Raw genomic sequence first — 17,908 nt, 5'->3', positions numbered from 1 at the left:
AAACTTTTTTAGAAACATAAACTATTTTAATTTTATTAAAGTTTTTTCTATTTGTTAATAAATATAAAAACAAAATTTGTTTCAAAAAGTTGACTTATTTGTTTACAATCATAAAAACAATTGTTATTCATAACAATATAATAAAAAATCCTGAAGTTTTAAGAAAATATGATTAACAAATTACAACCAATTTGGAAAGAAAATTCAGTAAATGAATAACAAACTATTTTAAAGTTAACAAAATAATTTTGTTAAACGAATGAGCTTTTATCCGTATAAGAAACTTTACTGCACTAACGAATTTATATACATATACTCAACAAATAACTGCATAAGTTATGATGCTAAAATTAAGCTATTAACTAAATATTTGGGTGGCCCTTAAAAGGACCTGCTTTTCGTATTAGAGATACTTAAGCTTTCTTTGCGGTCTTCTTTGGCAGAAGAACAGATTGGATGTTTGGCAATACACCTCCTTGAGCGATGGTAACTCCTCCCAACAGTTTGTTCAACTCTTCGTCGTTGCGGATGGCAAGTTGAAGGTGACGGGGAATGATACGAGACTTCTTGTTGTCACGAGCAGCATTTCCAGCCAGCTCGAGAACTTCAGCGCTCAAGTATTCCAATACTGCAGCCAAGTAGACTGGTGCTCCGGCACCAACACGTTCGCTGTAGTTACCGTTTCTCAGCAGACGGTGAATACGTCCGACTGGAAACTGAAGTCCAGCGCGTGATGAACGGCTCTTTGGCTTGGATTTAGTCTTTGCTCCCTTTCTACGTCCTGACATGATGCTTGATGAATAACTTTATTTGAGCAAAACTCTGTATATGTACTAATAGTTACGAACCTCGGCTAATAAAATGTCATTAGCGCCCACTAGTGACTGGTTCTTAAGTTCTCTCGTTTTATTTAAGAAAAAAATTAAGTGCATCAATAAAGAAGTCTCTCACTTCCTTTATTTTTCTTCGCAAGCAGGCATAGTGGCGAGAAACCGCTATTGAGACCTCACCATGCTTATATACAACTAAAGCGACCGTTTGTTGGTATAGTTTAAAAAATCGACACGGCCTAATCATTCACAGCTCAACGTCTCAGACATTGTCAACTTAATGTACGATTACAATCTACGCTCGATTGATCAGTTTTAACCAGTATTTATTACAGTCATCATCAATTAAGATGAGATGCGTAGTTGATAGCGGTTTCTCGCGACTATGCCTGCCAGATGAGTCCTAACAAGGACGACACCGGTCGCAGGTTGTCTTTACTTTTCTCATTAGCCTTGTTTCAAATATTTACGAGTTGTGCTGATCATACTAAAAAATTTAGGCGAAAAGTTAAACAGATGTTAGCAGTTTGTTTTTCTGCGATTCTGAAACCTCTCACAAATGCGATTTCTTAATACTAAATACAGTCACATGTGTTACAGAGTAAAAGAAAGGTATACGAAGCGTTTGCAAAATTTCGCTTAAAACAATTTACCTCATTTAAACATAGATAAGCCACTTAGCGGTCAAAAATTTAGGAAAATAACAACAAGAATTTTCAGCATAAATTTATATATTGTATTTTTAACGTATAATGAACAAATCTTTTTTTCTTTTAACTTAGTACAGTCTGTATTTTTCTTTTAACCTTAAGCAAGATTTTAAGTATTAAAAACTTAAGAAGTTATCACTTTTTTGTTATTTTTTGTGTCCTTTTGAATGTCTTTTTTATCGTAAAACTTTAGAACGACCCTTTCCTGTAAAAGTTATTTAAAGACTGTAACTCGTTAATAGTCTTAATTTGTTAATAGTCTTGAATTTTTAAGTTTTTCAAATTCATGTATTACTATTTTTTAGAAAAGTCTTCTTAAAAGACTAACATTGTAACTATACGTTATGTCCTGAACAAGACGTTATAAGGTATCAAGTGGTGTGCAACTCGATAACAAAAGTGTTTTTTCGTACACCAGGTTCTAGACACAAATGTTTTGAGTTTTTTTTTTGTCGTTTGACAAACTATAACTATGTTAAATAATTTTTAAGTCAATCAACCTACGATTACAACCTATATCATTGAAGCACTTTAATTCGTATAGTATTGATTACTTATTTATATTAACAGTCTCATTTTTAAAGGTTTGAGTTACTGCTGTGTTATTTGCAAAAAAGTCGAATTGTCTTAAATATCATTGTCTTAAATAAATGTATTAAGGAATGTCTCAAAATTTTTCTGTTTATTCTAAGTTTTTATTTTAATCAAATTATACGGGCTTTTAAACAAGTAATAATGTAATTTATTGCATTGGAATATATTTTAAATATTATAATATAAAATTGTACTTTGAGTAAACCAACTTGTTTGTACACTTTAATTGTTAATTTATGTTTATTTATTCGAAAATTGTATACAAATATCTTCTGTAACTTCGTTTTGTTAGTTGAGAAAATAATTCAAAAGTGATAGACGAAAACAAAATTAACTGATTTTAAGTATTATTCTAAATCGTTTCGACCTAAATGTTTTACAGCAAAATTAAAAACTATCAATCAAATCACAATTACAATCATCATTTTAAATTAATAACTAGTACTTTTGGTTTATTTTCTAATGTTAAGAATTAATTCAATTTTAGCGTTTTGTACAATAGTATTTGTTACTCAATTTACAAAAAACCTCTAAACTTGATATACACTTTTTTCTTAATGAAAGACTCAAACCGAATATAGCGGACTTATTCGTAATATTGCATCAGTAAGTTTATTGTTTATTAAAATCTTAAGTGCTATAGTTTTTTTTTAAACTTTTTATTTTAAAACTTTCTTAATAAACTTATATGTATTTTATATAAAAAAACGAAGTTTTGAAAGTAGTATATTAATTTTCAATAGTTTTAAATTCACGTTGTTTAAAAATAGTTTTTATGAATTTAAAAGTGTTTTAAGTAAAACAAATATAATTTATAAGCTAACAGCTAGTTTTAATAAAAAATGCTGAAGAAAAAAATTCTGCTACTTATTTATATGGGCTTTAATTAAACATAATCGAGAAAGATACTATAATTTCTAAAATTAAAATGCTTACTAATACTTAAAAGTTTAAATCTTTGAATTTTAAAAATAAAAAATTTTGCATTTTTAATTACTTCTTTAAATAAATATATAAAGTCTAAGCATTTTTTATACATTAAAAACATTTTAAAAGAAGTTTATAATTAAAAATTGGTTTCTCTAAAGATTTTAATTTGATTTTTTAATTTATTACGTATAAATTCATAAAAACAACAAATTTCTTTGTAAAGTTAATAAAAATTCTAAATTTTAATTGATAAAATACAAACATTTTACTAGTAGATATAAATAGTTAATACTTTCAAAACAACAAGGTGTATAAATTGAAATCAATGAAATTTGTCGTTTATTTTTTAAACCATCAGAAAAATGTTACGAAAGTTTGAAATGCATATTAACTGGTTTGAGCGGTAAATTTTAAACGTATAAAACACTCGTTTTTAACTCTTTATTATCTCTTAATTTATTTGCCTTTAGCACTTGTGTTTTTAGGCGCTATTTAAAGAAACAATCTATTTTTCTTTAACAAGAATCCATTAAAAAAAGTTGAAGATTTTATTTTTTCACGTATACGAATTTGATTCGTTAATATACAATTGTTTAATAGTATAGTTAATTAGTGTTAAATTGGTTGTTCAAAAGTGTTTTATTTTATTTTGAAAGCATCAAACTTTCATAACTTTTAATAATTAAATCAAATACCTAATATAATTAAAACCAGAAAGGTAATTTTCTATTCATTTGTTAATCGCAATTTTCAAAAACAAACTTTTTCAAACATCATAAAGTATATTTTTCCTTATTTCGATTATTTTTTTCAAGCTTATAAAGTAAAATCATTCTACTTCAGGAATTTTGGCTGTTTTTTTACTAAAAATGATTTTTAAGGTAAATTTTTATAGTAAAAGCCTATAAAGATAAATTTATTACTCTAATTATTTACCTTTTTTAAATAGTTTTTCCTTAGATTTGGTTTAGCATATGATAGTAAGTTCTACTTTCTAAGGTTTTATTTTCAAAAATAAATAGTTAAGTATAGTTGCGACTTCATTGACATTTAAATAAACTTTTTTTTAATTTTGAATTGACTTTTGTACTGTTTAGCTTTTATATAAACATTAATTTTTTTGAGCTTATAGCAATACCGAACTTAATTTTGTACGAAACATAAAAGTTAACGCTAACAACTTTATAGGGAATTAACAAACATATACATTTTCAAAATCTTTCAATGAACCCTATAATATTACTTTTCACTTACATGTAATCAAAATAGAATTTGATAAGTTAGAAATACTAGGATAACGAAATTAACTTTAATTTAAAAATTTTAAACCGGTGAGTTGTCGACTCATTTACTAAACATTTACGTTTAATTACACGTTTAACGTAGTTTTATACAAAATGTAACAAATTGGAATAAGCTTTTTTTAAATACGCTAGACAAAAGATCAAAACAAAAGTAAAAATAAAGATTAAAATTAAAAATAACACATTTCAAAACAGGAATTTAAAATAAGATTTTAAATAAATGTTAAAAAACTTATATGTTCATCGTACTAATATGGTAGTTAAGTAGTAATTTATATTCTAGAAGTAGATTTTAATATAATGCACTAAGGTTGTTTTGTAAACCAAGTCCTTATACCAAACTTCGAATACCAAAAATTAAAAAAGACACTACAGAGTATAGTTGCTGTTTTATTTTTAAAATGTAATAAGTTAATACTTTACACTTAACAAATGTTACTTGGTTGATTTTTATAGCTTTTATATTTTATTAAACCTACTGAGTTTAAAACAAAATGTTTTTAATTTTACGCGATATGAAAATTAAATAGAACAAGCAGAGAATATCGAAATACATTTCTAATTATGAATAAAAGGTAGATGTTTAAGTTTTTTCAATAAACAATAAAAGTCATTTATATATGAAAATTTTAGTATTTCAATAATTAATGCAAAATATAAAGCGATGAACTGTCGTGTTTTCAAATTTAGTTATTTTTTATGTTAGAAGATGCTTTATAGTAAATATAGCAAAATTGTTTACAAACTCTACCAAACTGTAATTTAAAAGTTAAAATAAAAAACGCATAATTTGTATACTCATAGCTTGTTCTTAGTTAAGAATATTCCATAAAGGTTTTCGGTGATTAAGAAAAGGTTTAACACTAAGTATAACCAAAGAGCGAAAATTTTTGTAAGTGCGCTTAAACTGCTAACAAAAGAGCAAAAGAGAGCGAACGATAATAAAGAGTAAAAAACGAGTATTTTATACGTTTTAAAATTTCCCGCTCAAAGCAGTTAACAAGCGTTTGTAACGTTTCCTAACATTCTCTGTTGGTTTTGAATTATATCAGTAGTTTTTGTTAGTTGCGCCTAAAAACACAAGTGCTAAAGGCGAGTATAAATGAGAGATAATAAAGAGTGAAAAACGAGTATTTTATAAGTTTCAAAATTTCCCGCTCAAAGTAGTGAAATATTGTTTGTAATTTTTTTAAATTAAGTTTCTGGCTACTATGTTAAGTAAACTTTAAATATAATTTTTATTTAAAACTTCATACGACTTTTTTCTGGTTTCATTTTGTAACTTAGCTATGAATATCCGGTTTCATTTGTTTAATATATTAATATTTTTACATACTAGGTTCTATATCTACAATATTTTTCAGCTTCTAAAGTTAAAATACGACTGAAAATTAATTATTCTAGTTATTACCAGGTTTCAAAAGGAAAAATAAGAAAAAAATTAAGACGTTTCTAGGTATAAATAAAGTTTTTAAGCACTTATTTTTACCCATTAAATTAAGTTACACAAAAAGTTATATGGCTTGAGAATATATATATATATCTCATGACCAATATTAAAGTTTTTAAAACATATTTAGTTACAGTTATACTTTTGTGTATATCGGTTGCTCGACTAAAAAACATGCTTCTTATAAATGTTTTCATTTAACTTACATAAATTATAACGAGTTAGTGTCTACCTTGAGGTTTCAAAACTTATTTTCCTTAGATTTGCTAAAATATTGTATGATTTGGGTGGCCCTCATAAGGACCTGGTTTGTAGTAAACCGTTTATTTGGAGCTGGTGTACTTGGTGACTGCTTTGGTACCTTCAGAGACGGCGTGTTTAGCCAACTCACCGGGCAACAACAGACGAACTGCAGTTTGAATCTCGCGACTGCTGATGGTTGAACGCTTGTTGTAGTGAGCCAAACGTGAAGCTTCGGCGGCAATGCGCTCGAAGATGTCGTTCACGAATGAGTTCATGATGCTCATTGCCTTGCTGGAAATTCCAGTATCGGGGTGTACTTGCTTGAGCACTTTGTACACGTAGATGCTGAAGCTTTCCTTGCGACGAGCCCTGCGCTTCTTCTTGCCGTCAGCTGGGACGTTCTTTACTGCCTTCTTGCTACCTTTGGATGCTGCCATTGTGAATGATGAATTTTTCTGTAAGTTTCTTAATATATTGTGTAGTTACGAACCTCGGCTAGAAGAAAATAAGAGCGTCTGCTAGTGACAATTTGAGTTCTCTCGTTTTAAATTTTCTCTCGTTTTCATAAATAATTGACATCTGGCTCTGATAAACCTTACAAACGGTTAAATATATTAATATGTTTAGCTTGAAAAAGTATATGTAACAGATTTTTTACAATACGTTAAAAATATTTAATACAAAAAACATAAAATTTTTGGCTATAGACATAAAGTTTTTATTCCTTTTATTTGCTACAAAAAAATTTTCTTAAGGTAAATATAATTTAGAATGGGTGGCTCTTAAAAGAGCCGAGGTGTCTGATGTATTTAACCTCCGAATCCGTACAAAGTACGTCCTTGACGCTTCAATGCGTATACGACATCCAAAGCGGTGACAGTCTTGCGCTTGGCATGCTCGGTGTAAGTGACTGCATCACGAACAACGTTTTCCAAGAACACTTTCAGCACACCACGAGTTTCTTCGTAGATCAAGCCTGAAATACGCTTGACACCGCCTCGACGAGCCAATCGGCGAATGGCGGGCTTGGTGATACCCTGGATGTTATCACGAAGGACTTTGCGATGACGTTTGGCGCCTCCTTTTCCTAAACCTTTTCCTCCTTTACCACGACCAGACATGATGAATTGATGAAATTATATATCAAACTACGGTATTTATACACTCTAGCGAGCGTTACGAACCGCGTTTAAACATGGGTTAGCCACCTAGTGTTTAGTTAACTCATATGAGAGTACATGCAAACATTATCTCTCTCACAAACACGACCGTTAAACACACTAAAGTAATAAAAATAAAAAGTAAAAGAGCAGGTTTTAAACGTACAAAACTTCCCGCTCAAACTGTTTCGCAAACATTTTGAACTTCATGGAACTTATCAGCTAGCTTTTAAAACTTTTCTGTTTTAACATTCAGTTATAATAAGCTAATTTTACACAGGCTTTGTAGTATTTATTTCATTTGGTTTCGTACTTGGATTTTTATAGTATTTAAGATTAAAAACCAAAAAATTAATGTATTTCCAGTCACTTTGTAAAATTTTTTAAGATTTTTTTAATAGTGATCAAAAGAATTTCAAAAACATATGTAAACAATAATGTAAAGTTTTGTTTGATAATAACTTATTACTTTTAATATTTATATTTTAAAAAATAGGGTAAAGCGATGATTTAGAAGTTAGTATTACCGAAACAAGACTAAAAATTAAGCGAAAGCTTGTTTCAAGTTAAGAAACTCAAATCAACTTTACAACAGATATAAGAAAGCAGTTAAATCTAACAATGCTCTCACAACAGCAAAAATTCCTGAGGTAAATCGAGTGAGAGAAATTTAAGAGTAAAAGAGGAGCATTTTAACGTTCGAAATTTATTCGCTCAATGTTTTTGTGCGAATGCTTTTCGTTTTCATTGCATTTTCGTTTAGCTTTTAAATTGTAAATAATTTAATTTGTAAAAGCTTTGATTATAAAATATACATAAATAATCTCTGTTAAAAATTTGGCAAATACAACTTCTTTTAGTTACTTTGAAAATATAAGGTTGACTTATTTTGATAGTATAATTTACTGCTACATTAAATAAATTTATAAGTTTTGTGAAAAATTCAACTCTATTTTTTGATAATATTAAAATATATGTTCCACTACTAACTAGAAAATTTTACGTTTCGAAATTCACTTTTAACGATGAGGCTATTTAAACCAGTTTGTCACATTAAAAATTTTTCATCAATATTTTTTTTTTCTTAGAATTTGATTGCATTAAAAAATGCCTGTTTGATACAACAATAATTTATTTCTTCTTTGGGGCGGCTTTCTTGGCTGCTGGCTTCTTCGCAACCTTCTTGGCTTTGGCTGGAGCCTTCTTTGCTACCTTCTTCTTTGGTGAAGCCTTCTTAGCAGCTGGTTTCTTTACTGCTTTCTTAGCTGGCTTCTTTGCAGCTGATTTTTTGGCTGCAGCTTTCTTGGCAGGCTTCTTAGCTGCTGCCTTCTTTTTAGGTGCGGCCTTTTTCGGAGATGCTTTCTTTGCTGGCTTCAACCTTTCCAGGTTTAAAGGAACCAGAAGCACCGACTCCACTCACTCTACTGACGGTACCGTCATCAATGAGTTTCTTCAGAGCCATTTTGTAGTGGGCCTTGAAGCCGTCTTTGACCTTGTAACTGGCTTCGATGTACTTGCACAGTGCTTGCGATGAGGCTCCCTTGCGGGTCTTCAAAGCAGTGACAGCTGCGATGATCATTACCTTGTAGGTTGGGTGCTCAGGTGCTTTTGCTGGGGCAGATTTCTTTTCGGGTGCCATGGTTGCGGATACTTTTGAACACTGAATAAAGATTAAAGATTAAAGTTAAAATCCATTTTTATTGTTTTCGTTACGAACGTAAGCGAATAGAGCTCTGATACGGCACCTTGTGGATTACGATTATTATGAAAATAATTGTATATATATATATTGTAGTATTCATAAAACATTGTTTTTAAACTTAATTAATTAGTCCTTATATTCAAAATTGACCGAAATTATTTTTTAGTAATTCAGAAAAGATCTAAGTTGAACTATTCTCAAAAATTTAGAGCTGTGGCTCTTTGTTTTATACTTAAATTTTTAAGTTAAACTGACTTAACCTTTGATGGAAAAATACATATAAAAACACATAACATGTTTGTGTTTAGGATAAAAAAATTGTTAGTTCAAGCTATAAGCTAAGCTTAATAAGAAGTATAAATAATATATAGTATACTTTCTACTCGAAAAACAGTTTTTAGTTAAATAAGTTAAAGTTAATATGGTCAACATAAGAAATAAACCAAATTAACTAAAATTTTAATAAATGTTTTTAAACGAAGATTTTTTTTTTTGATCTTTTGATAACAATATTTTTAAAAGAAACTTTAAATACTTTATAGCTTTTTATCAATAATTTAAAAGGTTGTTTTTTGATCTCTAAACAAACAAAAATTTATCATAGATTCTTATATTCTTAATTTTTCAATTTTATAACGTAAGTCGATTTCGATTGTTTAATATACATGAAACCTGTTTTAAAATTTTAGATTTAAAAAAATTTAATCAAGAACTATTTTTTTAAGAAAATAAATCATTTTGCAAGTTAAAACGTTGATTTTTTCTTTAAAAAGCACACAGTAACGCTTAACTAAGCTAAGTTTTGCAAAATGTTTATTACAGAAAAAATTTAAGATATAATAATAAAGTTTATTTCAAACTGATGAAATTTTTTTTTACTAATATAAAGTTTTGTTGTTAAAAAGGTTTACTGTCTTATTTGTTTGTTTTGTAGAAAAACATTAAAACATGATACTTGGTAATTACAGTATTTATAAAATTTAAACATTGAAATCAAAAAAAAAATATGCATTCTTAAACTTTAAAAAAGGTAAAAACAAATTATGACTCTTAATTAAACTTCAGTTTACTGAAAAACACTTACTACTACTTTTACGAGGTTTTTCCATCTGTTCAGTTGACCAACAATTACTTAAAAAAATAAATATCATTATAAATAAACAACTGTTAATCTTGAAAAATCTAAAAACTTCAAATAAACTTTTAGTTTGTAGTTATTTTTTTATCGAATGCGAGATACGTTTAATAAAGTAGAAACTTTCAAATATCTTTATATAGACACCAATGTATGCCTTCGACAGTTTTATAAATAAAACTCATTAAACTATTAAATTTAATCGTTTTCGTTAGCGTGTTTGTCAAAATTTTAAATCATTGATCACAGAGTTCTATACATAATAATCAAAAGTTCATTTAAACGTCTGTTTCTGTAAAAACTTTAAAAAAATGTAATTTAAATCAATATCTTTAAAGCTTTGAATTTTGTGTAAAGGCATCTGATATAATTCTATGATAATCTACAAACACTTAAACTTTTAATCAGTTTTATGATTTATAATTTTATCATGAAATTAAACTAGATTAGTGTTTAAAGCAGAGGTCGACAGCCATTTATAAGGAACTGGCTGAGTTTATTGTAATATTTCTTTTGACAATCTTATTTTTTTATGTTACTTTAAAACAAATTAATCTGCATTTCATAGAAAATAAACGAAACATAGACAGCAGTCAATTCACCGGTGAAAAGAGAATACTTGTAAAGTATAACTGCAAAGAAGCTCTAAGTATTTGAGACCCGAATTTAAAATATTTGTTCCGTAAGAACATTCTTATTAAAATGTTTCATATCTAAATCATTTGTATCTATATTCTCAAAAACTTATGCTTGTTTTAAAGCTTTTTTTTTTTGTTTACACAACAAAAAGTAATATTTTTACTTATTGCTAAACTAAACTATTGCAAATTTATTAATGTCATAAACATATTTGGATATTAATGAATTTTTAGTCGCAGAAAACATTCTGTATACTATATAGTATGACATTTTATAAAACAAACTTTTGTAAATTTTTTCAAATGATGACATTCGTATCATTTTACATAAAGGTGTTTATAAACTTTATATAAATTTATTTTCGCAGTTGTTGAGTAAAAACCGATCTAAATTTAATTGAAAATCACCAAATGCTTGTTTTTTCATAAACTACGAAATTGAAACACAATGCCTTGTTTGTAATATCACAACTGTATATTTGTTTTTTAAGTCAAATGATTTCTTTTTTTATAATTGATACTTTTTACACGTCTACTCAATATTCTAATATTAAGTTTTACGAAAATGTAAGTTTTTTCTATAAAGTATAAAATGTGAGTGCTAAAGTAGGCTTTATAACATCAAAACTTACTTGAGAATTAAGATTTAATACTTCATTGTAAAAATTGATACGGTAATAGTAAGCATATTTTAGTATATTTCAAGCATATGGATTCGAGCCATAAGCTTTTCAGTTTTTTTCTTTTCATTTTTGTATATTTTTTTATTTTTATTTACGATACTTCTCATTTATTTGTTCAAACACTTTTTTCTAAATTATTTAAAAACTTTTACAGTTTATATTATTTATAGATCTTTTATAGTTTACTATAAAAGTGAAACATTGTATTGTTTTTAATAATCTGCAAAAACAAAATCTAATTTGTCTTCTTTACCTACACAAGTTGAAAGCTTACCATTGTTAAATTCAAAGCAAATTATAATAAAATACATAACTTGTAAAAAATTTAGTATATTTAACAAAAAATTACTTGAATTTATGCAATAAATATTACCTTAATAATGTTAAAATTAATGAGTAGTATGTACAGTAGGGTGCATCCGTTGCCCCGATTTTAGAGCTAGGCATAATTTGCAAATTAGTTAAATAAACAATACAAAAAAAATTACTTTCTAATTTTTACAACCATCATGCCCTATGTAAATATCAACCTTTAAGTTTTTGGCTGAAACTTATTATTACATATAGCAATCATCACAAAAAATTTTCTACGCGTTTTCAGACAACATGAAAAAAGTTTCATGGAGATATTTTCAGATTTTCTGTACTGTTTTATCATTTTTCGTTATATTTAAGTTTTTTTTTATTAATTAAGAAACAAAATTTCTTTACTACAAAATTTTCATTTTTGAGGGCCAACAGATACACTCACTGTACAGTAAACATTTCTTATATAAGTATAAGAATAATAACTAAATCAAATGTAGTTATTTTAATTATGCTAAATGAGCTGATATTAAAAATAAAATAAGTTAATACTTTTATACAAATGCTGAATGAACTTAAACTCATATTTTTATTGGTTTAATTTAAAGGCAACAGAAAATGTTGAAAAAAAATACAATCGGTTGTTAACTGCTTTGAGCGGGAAGACTTTAAACGTATAAAATACTCGTTTTTTACTCTTTATCACCTCTCATTTTATTTGCCTTTAGGCGCAATTTTAATGACAGGCTCTCTCCACTTCTCTTAAATCTTAAAACACATTCAAAGAAAATCTTAAAACACAAGTTGTATCTCTTTTTTCTGTTTATAAATGTTTCTAACAATTTTTGGTTTTATTTTCTTTACAGTTAAAAACTTTCAATTAAACTTTAAAATTAAAAAAAAATAGATACTTTGAAAGTACAAGTGCTATTATCTGGTTCTTTGGAATATCACACTAATTTTTTTTCTAATTTTGTTAAAATAAAAACTTTAAGTAGTACAAATTATTTAAAAAATTAATCCTGTACGAAATTATTTTTGACTTGCTAAAGCTGTAAACATTTAAAAAAAGACCATAATTACTATAAAGTTCACTACTTATATAAAACAATCATATTAGACTACATCGATTATATTATTTTAATTAAATAAAAACTTAGTAACAGCGTTATATATATAATTAATTGTACTTAAATAAGTAAAAATACATAAAGCAATGCCCTTTCGTCGTAATTAAACAACGTTTTTTTTTTCACAAAGATTTGCAAAACAGAATATGTTTTAAAACTGCGCATAGTATACGAAATAGAAAATAATTTGGAGCCATCAGTTAAAATGCTTTTTCAAGTGGGAGAAGGTATTGAGCATTTCAAACATTATAAAATTTTTCGCTCATAGTTGTTTACAATTGTTTAATTTTTTTCTTAGAAATTGCTGTTCAGTCAAAAACTTTGTTACTTGAACCTCGAATGACTAAGAAAAATTTTAGCTACAAAGTATACGAAGAGCGAAAAGTTTTATAAGTTGTGCTCTAATTCAAAAAAGAAGTAGCAGCGAATATGTTTTAGGGTTCTATAACAAAACCAAACACTTGAGAAATAGTAAAATAAAAACTGATACAGACATATAAAACATATTTTTTAAATAAGCATATGTATATATTAAAAACTCGTTGCTAAACCTAAAACTTCATCACTTAAATTTCCAATGACTAAGAAAAAAGCTGGCCACCAAGTAAATAAATTAGCGAGAAGTAAAACAAGTTGCGCTTCAAGTCACAAGAGAATTTACAGATAAAGATAACAAAGAGTAAAACAGGAGCATTTTCTACGTTTGAAATATTCCCGCTCAGCGTTGCTTGCAAGCATTTGTAACTTTGTTAAATTTAACGGTAGCTTTTACAGCTAAATGCTTTTGCTGAGTCGAATATTTTACAATTTTCTAAAAGTCATTGCATTTGTTTGTAAATTAGCAACTGCATAAAATAAGTAAATAAGATTAAGCAATGTAAAAATAATGTTTAAAATTAATAGTTATTATTAAAACTCATAAGAAAAAAACCTTAAAAGTTTAAAAACAAAGTAGTCTAAACTAAAAAAAAGTTTCTGCTGATTTCAAAAATATTTAAGCGTAACATAAGTAACTTGCTCAAAAACGAAACAAACCATTTTAAAGATTTATGATTAAGAAAATTATTTAATGTTCAATATAAAACAACATCCTCATTTTTTTATGATTTTTTTATACGTTAGAACAAGTTAGTATTTTTTCAAAATTTAAATATGATTTGTTAAGTTAAACAAAAAATCGTGTGTTGTTATAATACTAAACAAAGCCGTATACACAATTAAATACAACACAGCTTTTATTTGAAATTGATAAACAAAACAATTATTTTAGATCAAAAATAATGACCTATTTCGTTTGTCAGAAAATAGAAACAAACAACACAAACTAAACAATTTGTTAAAATAATGTATAGTTTTAGGTGGCTCTTAAAAGAGCCTGTTCTTAATGAACAATTTAAGCACGTTCACCACGGATACGACGGGCAAGTTGGATGTCTTTGGGCATGATGGTTACCCTCTTTGAGTGGATGGCACACAAGTTGGTGTCTTCGAAAAGTCCGACCAAGTAAGCTTCAGCAGCTTCTTGAAGCGCCATGACTGCACTGCTTTGGAAACGCAAGTCAGTCTTGAAATCCTGAGCGATTTCACGCACAAGACGTTGGAATGGCAACTTGCGGATCAAAAGCTCAGTGGACTTTTGATAACGACGGATCTCACGAAGAGCAACAGTACCTGGGCGATAACGATGAGGTTTCTTGACACCTCCAGTTGCTGGTGCACTTTTGCGTGCAGCCTTGGTGGCAAGTTGCTTGCGGGGAGCTTTTCCTCCAGTTGATTTGCGGGCGGTTTGCTTGGTACGGGCCATTATGAAATGATGAAATAGCAAGCGATTTAGGCAATTTATACTAAGCTTTGGAAGTTACGGACGTTAGCGAAATATGAACACTAAAGTCAGCAGAGAGCTAAGCAGTTTTGGTAGTTCTGTTAAAACTTGTTATAGCAGCCTTTTTAAATAGTGTTAAGTATATAGAGCTTTTTCTGTATAATTCTTTAAAAAAATTCCGGTAATACAATAAAAATCGTAAAAAAGGATTTTATCTAAACCATACAAATTTTGCAACTTTAATTCAGTTATCGCTGTAAATAACTAACGATAGGTAAATAAGCTACTTATAAGTAAAGTATTTATGAAAAAAAACTTAAGTTTTTTATTAAGTAATACTTTTTGAATAAAATCAACAGTAAAGCAAAAATAAAATATTAATCACACTTCGGGGTGCTTGAATCTAAGAAGAGTTTGTATGGATCAAAATTTAATGTTTTTGAATATTACTACGACAGAGAATTTTAATAGTTAGTTTATATCTTTCTTTAGACATTGCAAGGTAAGCGATATATCCTATAAAAATGTTCAATTTTTTAAGTTGTTCAAAATTAAGGCGTTAGCGTATAATAAAAAACCAACTAAACGGTTTTTAGTCTATAACTAAAATATTTTGTTGGATTTTTTTTTCAAATGTTTAACAGTAGGGTGGCCCTTAAAAGGACCTGGTTGTTAAACCTGTTTACTTTTTCTTTTCGTTAGACTTCTTTGGCAGAAGAACAGATTGGATGTTTGGCAATACACCACCTTGAGCAATGGTAACTCCTCCCAACAGTTTGTTCAACTCTTCGTCGTTGCGGATGGCAAGTTGAAGGTGACGGGGAATGATACGAGACTTCTTGTTGTCACGAGCAGCATTTCCAGCCAACTCGAGAACTTCAGCGCTCAAGTATTCCAATACTGCAGCCAAGTAGACTGGTGCTCCGGCACCAACACGTTCGCTGTAGTTACCGTTTCTCAGCAGACGGTGAATACGTCCGACTGGAAACTGAAGTCCAGCGCGTGATGAACGGCTCTTTGGCTTGGATTTAGTCTTTGCTCCCTTTCCACGTCCTGACATGATGCTACGATGAATGTGATTGTAAGGCAAAACTTGCTTTATGTACTAGCAGTTACGAACCTCGGCTAATAAAATTTCAATAGCGCCCACTAGTAGAAATTTTGACAACTTCTCTCATTTTATTTTTTTCTTAACTCTATCTCAAGGTTCTTACTATTTACTGAAAAAAGGTTCATAAATATTTAAAATTGAAAAAAAAAGTATTGATTTTTTTACTAATATTTTCTTTTAATTTATTTATATTACAAAAATTTAAAAAAACTTATATAACATCCGTTTATACAGATATATATTTTTTGTTAGTTTTATGCTTATAATTTATATTTATTAATACTTAAAGTGTTTAAATATGAAACTAACTTCTTGTTCAATTAACATTTTTTGTAGTTTATTTAAAGTCTTATATTTTGTTCAAATTTTAAATTAAATTTTTTATACACGTTATGTTAAATAGTCGAAAAATATATTTATAAACATTAAACTAAACTTTAGCTTATTACCTTGTTATTTTGTAAAGATAAGTTAATGTAACTATTGAAGTTAACACTGAATATTTAAAAAAAACATTTTAAGTTTAAAATAAATTAAGATATAAAACTGTAACAAATGTAAAAAGTCAAGTCGATGATAACAAAATGATAATTTGAAAATTTAACTTATAACAAAAAATACATTTCAAAGAAACAATTTCAACAGCTAACGTCAAAAATAAGAAAAATTTTTGAGCCGTTTGTACTCATTTTTTCTCTTTTATTATCTTATATTTGTAGGAGCATTGCAAGAAGTCACTTACATGTAAAATTAGTCTCATGCTCTTGTTTATTTATAACTAGTGCTGGTGAAATTTACTATATAATGGTATTTATTAAGTGTTTAATTCAATAAAAGTTTGTAAATTTTATTTTCTTTAATATAAAGTAGTTCAATATTAAAAACTTATTTAAAATAAAAATTATATATCACGTTAAACTAGGGTTGTTTTTACTTTTATTTCTTTTCATGACTAGGTTTCTAGACAAATAAGACGTTTAAAATTTTTGTAAAAAATATAAAAACATAATTATTTTTGTTTTAATTTAATTGAAGTAGTAAATAGTTGATATAAAGCTAACTCATAACAGTCAAACTAAACTACTAAACCATAAAAAAATACAATATACCCTTAAAAATAGTTTCAGTTTATTGATTATACACTAATATATTAAAACTGCTTAGCAGACTAATTGACAATTTGTTGTGAACTTGAGTTTTTAATCTATAAAAATTGTTCTGTTAATATTTTAAGTTAAACTAAAATCAATAAATTTCATCATGGTTTCTTTGCACTTTAAAAAAATTTCCAAAATAAAGCTAGGTTTTCAAACAACAAAATTTTTGTTTCTTTATAGCAGTTTAAAAAAACTAAATATTTTACGTTTAAGTTTCTTATTTAACATAATAAACTTTCAACAATAAAATAAATAAATAGGTGCATAAATTTGTATCTAGACTTATGTGTTTTAAAAATAATTAGCTATAGTTATTTGAAGCAGTTGTATATTTAGATTTAAGTTGAACTTTCAATTACAAAAAAAATTAAAATATTGTTCAATATAATGTTTTTTATACTGTTTTTTACTTTAAACTTAACTAGTTTTATTTTTAAAAGTATAACTAGCACATTCCTTAAAACTATTTAAACATTCTTTTAGGGCATAAGTTTTCATTTATAATAATTTAACTTCAATTTTAACTACAAGTTACAGTTTATACGGAAAAAGATACAAAATATCTACTCCTAAACTTTACATGTAAAAAGTAGTAAACATAAAAAAACTTAGTATAATTGTTTTGATAGGTTGAACTTTTTCAACTTACTATATGTATAAATGAGAAAGTTTAAGAACGTTTACAGTTGTTTTTCTTGATGACTTAAAATCGATTACAAACTGACGAAAATAAAAAGTTTACTGTTAATAAACTGAGTAGTTAGTACCGTTGTTGAAATAAATTATTTTGTTTTTTTTTTTATTTTGACACTAATCAAACTACTTAAACAAAGTGCAAAACCATTTTGAGCTGGTTAGAGTTAACTTTGATGTAGATTTTATAATGTTAAAATTTGTTTCTAGTTATTGTTTTAAATATTATATTTTTTTCTTAATGTTTGTTAGTTGTTCAATCTTTGTGTATAGGTATTATGGATTTATTTAAGCGGTAAAGTTGGCAGTA

General features: G+C 27.4%; 5 protein-coding genes and 1 pseudogene across 5 annotated transcripts; all 6 read right to left on the bottom strand.

Moving 5' to 3' along the window:
* Window positions 1-413: 413 nt before the first annotated feature.
* On the bottom strand, window positions 414-788 carry LOC145843803 (histone H2A-like). Its single transcript, XM_082951034.1, has one exon. The coding sequence runs from the start codon at window positions 786-788 to the stop codon at window positions 414-416; it is 375 nt and encodes a 124-aa protein (XP_082807160.1).
* A 5,353-nt stretch (window positions 789-6,141) lies between these two features.
* LOC145844689 (histone H2B 7-like) lies at window positions 6,142-6,513 on the bottom strand. Its single transcript, XM_082952098.1, has one exon. It carries the CDS (start codon window positions 6,496-6,498, stop codon window positions 6,142-6,144), a length of 357 nt encoding a protein of 118 aa, XP_082808224.1. The 5' UTR covers window positions 6,499-6,513.
* Window positions 6,514-6,870: 357 nt separating this feature from the next.
* LOC145844680 (histone H4) lies at window positions 6,871-7,182 on the bottom strand. Its single transcript, XM_082952089.1, has one exon. It carries the CDS (start codon window positions 7,180-7,182, stop codon window positions 6,871-6,873), a length of 312 nt encoding a protein of 103 aa, XP_082808215.1.
* Window positions 7,183-8,352: 1,170 nt separating this feature from the next.
* LOC145845156 (histone H1.0-like) lies at window positions 8,353-8,860 on the bottom strand (annotated as a pseudogene).
* Window positions 8,861-14,208: 5,348 nt separating this feature from the next.
* LOC145844326 (histone H3-like) lies at window positions 14,209-14,619 on the bottom strand. Its single transcript, XM_082951716.1, has one exon. It carries the CDS (start codon window positions 14,617-14,619, stop codon window positions 14,209-14,211), a length of 411 nt encoding a protein of 136 aa, XP_082807842.1.
* A 700-nt stretch (window positions 14,620-15,319) lies between these two features.
* Window positions 15,320-15,697, bottom strand: LOC145843760 (histone H2A-like). Its single transcript, XM_082950980.1, has one exon. The coding sequence runs from the start codon at window positions 15,695-15,697 to the stop codon at window positions 15,320-15,322; it is 378 nt and encodes a 125-aa protein (XP_082807106.1).
* Between the last annotated feature and the right edge of the window lie 2,211 nt (window positions 15,698-17,908).

This window comes from Thalia democratica, chromosome 9, assembly GCF_965202585.1.
Source record: "Thalia democratica chromosome 9, ktThaDemo2.hap1.1, whole genome shotgun sequence".
Taxonomy (NCBI): domain Eukaryota; kingdom Metazoa; phylum Chordata; class Thaliacea; order Salpida; family Salpidae; genus Thalia; species Thalia democratica.
This window is presented reverse-complemented; position numbering and strand designations above follow the sequence as displayed.